Here is a 10,256-nt window from a genome sequence, read left to right as displayed (position 1 = left end):
GTCCACTTATATCTTTCCTCAAGTAATGTCAAATAGCGCCATTTGGCGCATAACGGACTCTGCAACTTAGCTGCGTCTTATTTATATCACTAATGCGGCAAACATACAATGCAAAGGTACGCTGAATACTGACGCTGGCATTTCATGTACATCTATATGTGACTCAGTCACTAATCTGGGTAAAAATGCTAAACATTTGTTTTGTGATCACTTCACTTCTTAAACATAGCAGGGGCGGGCTCCTTACTGAGCCCCTGCTCCTGCGGCATACTTGTCTACATTTTCCTCTCCCGGTTAGAGGATGCACCTGACCACTTTGTAGGCGGGGCCAGGCTCTTTGCATCATTTAGGCCGCAAATCGCGGGTCCATGGCATACTTGCCAACTCTCCCTCATTGTCAGGGAGACTCCCTGAAACAGTAGCAAAAATAAACAGAGATATTTACATTCAAATTGGATCATTAGTATCATTTTTCTGCATTGGTTATAAGGCAGAATGATCCCTATGGATACATGTATTTTCTGAAAAGTATCAGTGTGTTTTCATCAACAAATAGATCTTACTGACTGCTTTGGGGCTCATTTGCATTTGGATGCAAGTCAATTTTATGACACGCCTCTCAGATGTAGCAGTACACGCCCACTTTACCGCCACGCTCATAGGTGCTGCTTTCACAATCTCCCTGAAATGCATTTTCAAAAGTAGGCAAGTATGGTCCATGGAGAGGGGGTGGGGCTAAACAGATACAATCGCATAATTCCCAGTATTATGTCACCATCCTGCCCACTTCACTAGGAAGTGGGCAGGATGCGGGAGTTCCACCCGCTCTTCTGGATGTGTGTGGAACTACCCGAAAAATCGTGAGTCTCCCGCACATTCAGGGCGAGTAGGTAAGTATACCCTGCGGGTAATTAATGATACATCAGGGTGATCTAACATTTCTTAACGCTGTGAATAGTGATGACAAATCATCCTATAGATTGTAAGCTTGCGAGCAGGGCCTTCCTACCAATATATCTGTCTGTTATTACCCAGTTTTGTTCTATTAATGTTTACAATTGTAAAGCGCAACGGAATATGCTGCGCTATATAAGAAACTGTTAATAAATAAATAAATAATGATTGTGTCTAAAACTTGATAATTAGTAAATATGCCCCTATGTGTGATTAATTGAACCGACTGATCTGGCACCAACTACACATGCAAGTTTTAGATTTTTTGGGGGGGACTACTGGCCTGATTCAGTTGTTAGCTAATTGCTGCTGCGTCTTTAAAATAATATGCTAATGCCGCAGGAGGAGTCTTCAGAAAAAAGACGCCCTCTGTCGGCAACGCAGATCCAAGTGCTGTGCTCCAAGATGCAGCATTAGATTCCCATCGTAAACATCGTTCACAATGGCCACAGTCTTTGCCCATCTCAGTAAATCTAAGCTTACTTTTACCCCTTTTTGCACCAGAGCTAAATCCCGGGTTATTGCAGGGTTAACCCGGGCAGCTCCTTGGTGTAAATGGGGACAGGGTTGGATTTCCGGGTCGAGTGACCCGGCAATCCAGGCCAGGTAACTTGCAGGGTTTAACACGGGAATGACCCGTGAAACCTTGCAGTGTAAACGGCGCGATCCGGGTGACGATGACCTGGAACGCGCCGCATGCCAGCCGATTGGCTGTCATCTTCAAGCGTCCACTTCCACGCCGGAAGAGCCGTATCACTGCAGACCCGGCTCTGGTGTGAACGGCGCCGACTCGGGAATATTCTGGGTCGGCGCCACCTAAATCCAAGTCTGATCCGGTTTGGAACCCTGGGCCTGATTCAGATCCGCTCGCTAGATGCGTATGCAAATTTCGGGAAGGCAGGCGATAGCACGGCAAGGCATCAGCACAGCCACTGTGTCTTAGCGTGCGATCACATTGTATATGCACCAGCCTATTCTTAAGACGCCCACTTGCACACGTCATCTCCAGGAGGTGTATGCAACCATCGGTACATCAAGCACCATCGGATGCAATCGCAGTGCTTGTGGCTGACCATACTCTACCGCAAGCACTGCGAGGTATTCAGTGTGAAATGCAACCAAGTGACGTGCACTATGACGCTGCCTCTTAATTATGCACGCCTCTGAAACGGCGTTAAGACGCTCAGGCACACCTGCGTTCGCACCTCCACTCCCCCGTTTATAGTGGCCAGCCCCTGTCACCACCCACAAACGGTCTCTCCTGTCACTCATTCAGCCGGGCTGTCTATGTGCAACGAGCGAACGCTTCCCGATCGCTCGTACTGGTTTGCGCACGCGTATGCGCAGAATGCAAAAAAACGGCTGGCTGCATGCGAACGCATCCTAGCGAGAGTGTCTGAATCAGGTCCCCTGTTCCAACATCCAGGTCAGACCCGGAATTTAGGTATAAAAGCGGTATTAGAATGGGCAACAGAGCTCCTCTATCAGGGCCAGTAAGTCTTCGCCAGAAGATGCAGAGCCTGGCCTCGTCACTCCCACAAAACAGAGGTAGCAAGCCTCCGATTTGTGAAACGGTCCCCGTCGCTGCCCAACCCCCCCTCAAATGGCTGCAGTTTGTCAATCAGACTAGGGCATCCAAGGGTCGCAGTGGCATTGTAGTACATGCGCACTGCAACCTTGGCGCATGCAAGAGTCCACCTGCTCTCCATCGGACTTGTACGCAACCTATCAGGAGAGCAGCCGATGGTTTGCGTACGACACTGATGGTGCGAGATCTGCGCATGCATGATCGTTCACAGTGCCCACAAGCCGCAGCTCCATTTGGGGGCAGGATGGGTAGGCAACGGTGAGGGTTTGACAAATCAGGGGCGTGTTGTCCCCGTTTTGTAGGCGTGCTGAGGCAGGGTGTGCGTCTACCAACGCAGATTTCCTGGTCCCGACAGAGTGAAAACACCTGAGAGTTACTCAAATGGTCGATGTTTTCACAGAGTGATCCAATGCTGCATCGGATCACCAAAAATATGGCTTGTGTGTTACCTGGAGTAAGTATTATCTTTCACATATGTGTCCTCTAAATATGTTATATGTGTCATAATTGCATTCATGTAATTTTCAGAGCAAATAGTTATTTAATTGCAATTTACATATTTTTTAATTAAGACATTTTTTATGGCTGATTTTTCCATTCATATTGGTCCAAGAAGATATTGTTGCCTCTGACACCAGAAACGACAACATCGCCCCGGGATCGTGCCTACATGCCATGTGTAACCCTCTTCAGGATGCCAGTCCCACGCAATGCTGAAATTTGTGCAAATGGTCGATGTGTTTCAACTGCGCATGCGTCCAAGTAGCGCGTGGGTCCTGCGGTTACACACAGAGTAGCGATTCAAACGCACAGTCTCATAAATGTATTGGGCATTCCTGAGCCGTGACTATTCAGGCGCATGGAGAGGCACTGTCTTATCGGCGTGCTTACATTGGTGGCCATACTCTGATGGTGAATATGTACTTAGCATGGGGCAGGAGCTGTTTTCGATGGTGCGTCCAATAGAGGCATCTACAGATGCACCAAGCAGGATTGTTGTATCTAAAGAGGCACAAAGTGGGTGTTCCAGTCCTTGCACATTCAGAAGCACACTTGTACAGCATGGGAAGGGCTTGTGCTAGCATTAGTATCAAGTCGCAGACACAACTGTGGCAAAAGTCGCTAAACTGATCACAGCAGCATGTGATTCAGAATCAGCCCCTATTGTCAGCATTTATCACAGCACTACCACCACTGGCTAAATTGATGCTCATGTTACAGGGGCTGTCGTCACTGAGGCACTCAGGCGGGCCCTGCGGGTATTCTTGACGCTCTTCAACCTCCCTTGTGCCGGACAAACCACAGTCCCAACAAATTGCTGAGTTTCTGCACATCATAGGAGGGGATGTAGTCGGCATCCCGGTGGTCAGGATGCCATTGGTCAGAATCCCTGGCGCCGGAATCCCAACAGCAGTCAGAATCCTGGCTACAGAATCCCGAATACTGACATACCGATGGTATTAGGGTAGGGGTTAGGCACTAGGGGGAGGGTTAGGGTTAGGCTGTGGGGGAGGAGTGTTAGGGTTAGGCTGTGGGAGGGGAGAGTTAGGTTGTGGGAAAGGTGGGTTAGGGGGAGGGTTAGGGTACTTACCTGTCGGGATTCTGACTGTTGGGATGCCGCTGTCTGTATTCTGACCGCCAGCATCCCAACTGCCAGGATCCCGTACCCAACCACATAGGAGATGTGGTTGGTACTCATGTAGCTCCGGAACCATCAGAAATTAATCTATGTTTTGAAATAGAAAATATTTCCATTCCATAAATGTCCAGGCTACTGTATCTGTGATGCATTTTTCCTCAGGCTTAGCTTATTGCCAAATTCCCTGGGAGCACCCATTAATGTTTTGTGGAGAGGCAATCAGTGATATGGCACAAAATAGCACAGAGGCCAGGTGGAGATGGTTGGCTATTAGGTAAAAATGTTGTTTGCCGGGACATGTATGAACATGACTTTGCCCGTGACACTATTACCACCAAGACAGGACTTACTTTAGTTTCCACAATTATCCATGTATATGTGCATTATCTTCACCGTGCACTTACCCTCAGATGAGTTATGTTGTTTGTTACATTTAAAGACGGCTCTTTCTCTTATTATGAAATACGCTCAATAATGTTATTGACAACTGTCTCTCTTGACAGTAAAGTTTAACGCTCACAAGATGTAATAGATAACTAATAAGCACATGAAAGACATATATGAGATTAAAAAAAATAGCAAAATACATAAGACAAATGGAACTACTGAGTCTGATTATTAGTGGCAATGACTCTCAAAGACCTTTACTTGGTAAAATCCTAATAATAGGGTCACCACAATTGGTAATTGGTTTAACATTTATTGGACCCATTTTGATAGATTTTACTTATAATTTTCCTCTTTTTTTTCCTGGGGATTTATTCCTTAATTAAATGTGTCCCTTGTCTTTTAAAATGTTTCTGTAAAACTGCAGGGTGGACAGGTAAAAACATTAAGAAGGGAACTGGGCAAATGCCTAGTTCACCCTCTTGGGTGATCCCTGCAAGTTCTGTAGCCCAGTGAGCACAGATGTAAGCCGCCCTGGACAGTATACAGTATACATATTGGCAGGTAAAGGCCCCCATACACGGTGCTATTCAAAGTTGGTAAGTTGAGTTGTACGATTGCCCTTGAAATTCCTGCCTTGAAATTTTCCATAAGATGTGGTCAAATGGTGTACTATTGATCATTACGATCATAGGATAAGATGCATAGAAGTGTGTCACATCGTACACGATTGGTTGAGATCTCTCTGCAAAACCATCTGATCTGTGATCCAACTAGACGACGGTGGGGACGCGCATCGGGGTCGAAGAACACACAGAATACACCTATTTTCACACGATTGGTCTGTCCAACCTGTCGTAACTGGCCATATTGTGTAAAAAATCGTCCCATGAATGGGCACCTTTATACTGCCGATATTTTTTTTTTAAAGAAAAGAAGTTAAACCACAGAAGTGTGCTCATTTTTTTAGTAATAGCTGCCTCAACTAAATTGTTAGCTGTTTTCAGATAAAGAGAGAAGTGTTTTTCCCTACGTTATCTGCTTTGTATGTATGTGGATGTTCGATATAAGTATCAAATTGCATTATATATATATTGCATTATTATATACTACACCATCATACACCATCATACATCTTCCTCCCATAGTCATCAATTTAAACAGTGGAAATAAGTTGACTCTGCGGTGTTGCTGAACTCACACTCTCTATCACAGGGTGTACAGTTCAACAATCCAGGAGAGCCTCTTTGTCATTTTGTCTCTTTTACTTAAAAAAAATAAAAAAAATATATATATATATACAAAACACAAATTACATGTAAATTCTGATATTAATGATGAACAATAGCAACATTCAAAAAAAATTAGGTTAAATTGGGTCCAAATTGTTCAAAAACTGAAGGGGATCTATCCACTTCCAATTTACTATATGATGGTTACCAAGGAACTTCCGCCCAAAACAAAGATGGCCGCCGAATCAACCACTCACTGTACACAGGCCAAATTTGAGATGACGTCATAATCGTGCGCCCCATCTGTGCAGCACGCAGGTCTCAGGAGGAGTGTTGTGACTGTAGCTTCTGCTGTATAAGGTATGCAGAGACTATTGATACTTTGTTGCACCGTGTCTTGTATTGCCAGCTCTCGGGCTAGTAATGTTGTTGTTTTTTTCTCCCCCAGCAGTTCTGAATAAATTCATTATTACGTTTATTTAGAAAGGACGGTATGGAGGCTACGAAGGATGCTCCTCCACCCAAGCAGCAGCCGATGATCTACATTTGTGGAGGTGAGAAAGATGCTGAAATACGGAAATGGTCTACAATGGGCTTAGATATGTCCCAGCATCCTTTCAAATTGCATGCTGTGACTTGTAGTTCACCAAAGTGCTGGACAGGCAATGGCTTCCTACCTGTAGTCTACACTGAACCCTTCATTTTTGTAACTAGGGCTGTGAGTTAGTATGAATGTAGGGATAACTTTGCAAATTGTTTGGAGGTGTGTAAGTGGATTCGGTATGATTTACCGCCAGACCCATGCCCGGCGGTTGGAATCCCGACAACGGCATCCCGGCAGAGGAGGAAATCCCGATCGTCCTAAGGTAAGTATTGACTAACCTATTTCTACCCCCTAACCCTCCCTTAGGGGTGCCTAACCCTAACCTTCCCCCTCTAAGTGCCTAAACCTAACCCCCTCTTCCCCGCTGCCTAAACCTTAGTCACTCTGGGGGTGCCTAACCCTAAGCCCCCCCCGAGAACCCTAAACCTAACCCTCACCCACCCACCGCCCGCGGCTAGGCGCCCGGCGTCCCTTCGATCGGGGTGCCGTGCGTCGGGCTCCTGGCGTATGTCTAACGACAGGTGTCGGCATATCGATGCCTGTCTTTAGACCCTTGCCAGGATATGACAGTCGGGAAGCCGGCTGTCAGGATTAGGTCCGCCGGCTTCCCGACTGCATACATACCGTGTAAGTTAACCTTCCCTTTTTCTTATTTTATAGTAGCCCAGAGCCAGCAGCACAAATAACGGGGATGCACCGGTGCCTATGATACCCAGGGAAAGATTGCAGTAGTTGTGCATGTAATTAATAAGCATGTTCTTAAACACAGCTGTGAATTGAGCTTTCTATATTCATTCAACTGTTCCCCTTATTAAATCACTTACACACAGTCATGATGGGCCTGTAGTGGTGTAAGCTCTTAGCAGTGGCTATGAAACTATCAGATTTTATTCAGATTAATATTATTTCAGCCCAGAATATTCCACTTCAAATATCTGAGATGGCAATCCTTTGTCTGTGGCTGCTTTCCGCCTTGTGTTGGAGGGTGATTGGCACATATTGGGCATATTAGGCTATGTACGAGCCATACCTTTTCTATGGTTTATTGGTTTACGTTTTAGAACTTGATTTTTCTTTTTCTTTCAGAATGCCACAAAGAAAATGAAATAAAAGCCAGAGATCCCATCCGATGTAGAGAATGTGGTTACAGGATTATGTACAAGAAGAGAACAAAGCGATGTATCCTTTTACCAAGCTGGATTCACGCTGCTAGCTATAATGAATGCTATTACAGCAGCATTCAGTTCCTTCTGACCTGTTCCTAGTGGACGGCTAAAAGAGTCATTCCTGGTGTTCCTCTATTTGAAAGTTCACCATTTTTAAATTGTTGCTGGGATAAGTGCAAGCGGGACGAGCAATAACAAGCTGCAAGCTAATGTCTTGTACTACAGAACCCCTGTTAAAAAACAAACAAATAAAACCTCAAACATGTTTCATTGTTCTGGTTCTAGTAAAGCGAAGAGAAAATTCAGTTAAATTTAAACTAGTTAACGGAAAGGTTTTGTGGTTCTGTATGCACACAAAGATGGCATACGTGTACATGGAAGTAGAAGCTTTACAGGTCTGTCCTGAATTCACCAGGGAAAGGAGGCGAGGTCTGTGGGTATAACGAATGACTCCCAAAGGATGCAAAAGGGGGATTCACAAAAAGGGTCTGAAAGTTAACTTTTTAAGAAGTTTAGAAAGGAAAAAATGTATCAAGTGTTATTTTTCCTTAATTAAATCTCAGTGGTTGTGTTTGATGCTCGTTAATGTGGACAGATCTGCGACTTGCTGTTTATTTTTAATGGACTCATTCATACTAATATTGTTTTTTTTTTTTAGAATCTAAATCTAATGTGATGTTTCCGTATGAAACTAAATTATTGCATGCTTTGTAATAAACATTTAATAAATGAAAGAGCACATAGACACTTTTTTATTACTGTTTGTGGAATTAATTTAGTTTTTGTAGTTGTCCGGTTGCTCTAAGGGCAGGGTACCGTTCAGTGGTTTATAATATAAAGACTCTATATAATTCATATATCGGCTGCTTTCCAAATTGTCCTTCTCATAGGTCTGTAAGCCATGTGCTTATGGTTAGAAATCAGCCTGTATATTATTCATTATGTTATGTGATCCGGTTAAAATCCTGTCGGTATGCCGGCGCTGGAATCCCGACACCTGTCAGAATCCCGGCTCCAGCATCCCAACGGTAAGAACTGGTATTAGGCACTAGGGGGAGGGATAGGGTGCGGGGAGGCTAGGTTTTTAGACGCGGGAGGGTTAGGATACAAATTGTCGGGGTTCTGGCTGCTGGGAGACCGAGCGCTGGCATCCTGTACCCAACCCTATATTATAGGTGCAGATTGCAGCTGGCCAACATGCTACCCAAAGTGCCAATCACAGTTTAACCATTGGTCGTTTAACCCAGGTGAATTCAGGGCACTGAGGCAGAGAGTATCCGTCTGCTGAGAATGTCTCCTAGGGCGCTGCAGTTTGGGGGGGACAATAGGGAAGGACTACAGAGGCACCTGGATTAGAGGAATTTGTTGCAGTAGGTTTCTTGGTTTGTATTAAAGGAACTCTAGCCAAATGTTTTATTTCAGTTGTAAAAATACTGTTTTATTTTTGTTTCTGCTTTTTGTCTTTGGATAATCACCTTTCTGTTGGGACATTTGTTTCCCCATAGCAGATTACCATGTCTAGTACTGGTCTACCTGCCTCAAATTATCAGCACTGTATCCTACCCATACAGCATGTGGGCACCAGTCCCTGATTTACCCCTGCCTTCCTCATATTCAGCTCAAGAAGATGGAACAGCTGGGGAACTACGAAAGATCCCACCATCTTCTCTGGAAGCAGTTTTCACCTGAGCTTAGGAGCTGGAAGCTTTATAGTAATGAGCAGGTTTATGGTTTACTCTGTTACTAGTATACTAATCATGCCGCTGGGTTTTACATAAACAATATGTGGTTAAGGCCCTGTATGCGCACAATAAAAGTCAGAGCCGGAGTTACCGACATCATGGGGCCCTAGGCAAGATATCTGTTTGGGGCCCCCCTTCCTCAAACAATCCTGTGCATAAATAAAGTACTGTAGGTGTCGCTGGAGCAAGATACACACATCATTTTATATACATATATTTATATATAATGATGTGTGTATCGTACTCTGGTGACTCCTACTGTAATATATGAACAGTTTGTGTGTGTGTGTGTATATATATATATATATATATATATATATATATATATTTGGATAGATGGGAGGAAAGGGGAATGGACAGAGGTGACCGGGAGGAAAGGGAGAGGAACAGAGGTGGATGGGAGTAATGGGGGACAAACAGATGGACTGGTGGAGAGTGGGACAAACAGAGGGAGATGGGAAATGGTGGGGGAACGGAAAAGAAAATAAACACCTACAAAATAGCTAGTGACCAGTGATTCTACATATATATATATATATATATATATATATATATATATATTAGAGAGAGAGAGTTGTGTTTAACACTATAAGAGAATTTTTAATGTTAAACTTACCCAGACTGCTGTCTGTCTGTGCTGGGTAATGTTACTGCCCCTGATATCATAGGCAGAAAAGAAGTGTCCTGTGTAATTACCCCATTGATCTCACTTGGGGGGTGGAATGAGTTGGGGGAGTGGAAGTCTTCCGTGATTCCAGCAGCAGCAGAGAGGGGAGGTAGAGTTGGAGGCTAACTGCAACACACATGGGGGTATTCGTCGAAGGCTGGCTACACTGCGGAGGAAGGGGGGGTGCTGCAAAGGAGGAGGCTGTCCATCACTCACTGTAACTGCAGGGGCTTGCTACACTGCGGAGGAAGGGGGAGTGCTGCAAAGGAGGAGGCTG

At 44.7% G+C, this 10,256-nt stretch overlaps 1 protein-coding gene across 3 annotated transcripts; it reads left to right on the top strand.

The window, feature by feature from the left end:
• Positions 1-6,056: 6,056 nt before the first annotated feature.
• POLR2K (RNA polymerase II, I and III subunit K) lies at positions 6,057-8,304 on the top strand. 3 transcript variants are annotated; one of them, XM_088442604.1, is made up of 4 exons: positions 6,057-6,160; positions 6,284-6,354; positions 7,491-7,583; positions 8,134-8,304. In XM_088442604.1, exons 2-4 carry the CDS (start codon positions 6,294-6,296, stop codon positions 8,154-8,156), a joined length of 177 nt encoding a protein of 58 aa, XP_088298730.1. In that variant the 5' UTR covers positions 6,057-6,160; positions 6,284-6,293; the 3' UTR covers positions 8,157-8,304. The 3 variants fall into 3 exon arrangements, with proteins under 3 accessions (XP_088298730.1, XP_088298729.1, XP_088298728.1); XM_088442603.1 differs by having other exon boundaries at positions 6,252-6,354; XM_088442602.1 differs by having other exon boundaries at positions 6,249-6,354.
• The last annotated feature ends 1,952 nt before the right edge of the window (positions 8,305-10,256 follow it).

The sequence above is a fragment of the Taudactylus pleione genome, unplaced genomic scaffold (assembly GCF_031769625.1).
Source record: "Taudactylus pleione unplaced genomic scaffold, aTauple2 ptg000314l, whole genome shotgun sequence".
NCBI lineage: Eukaryota > Metazoa > Chordata > Amphibia > Anura > Myobatrachidae > Taudactylus > Taudactylus pleione.
This window is presented reverse-complemented; position numbering and strand designations above follow the sequence as displayed.

Excerpts from the sequence above, each read along its gene's own strand:
- POLR2K (XM_088442604.1), top strand. The coding sequence starts at position 6,294 with ATGGAGGCTACGAAGGATGCTCCTCCACCCAAGCAGCAGCCGATGATC. Across the intron at positions 6,355-7,490 it reads GATGATCTACATTTGTGGAG|AATGCCACAAAGAAAATGAA; the intron begins GTGAGAAAGATG and ends TTTTTCTTTCAG. Across the intron at positions 7,584-8,133 it reads CAAGAAGAGAACAAAGCGAT|TGGTTGTGTTTGATGCTCGT; the intron begins GTATCCTTTTAC and ends ATTAAATCTCAG.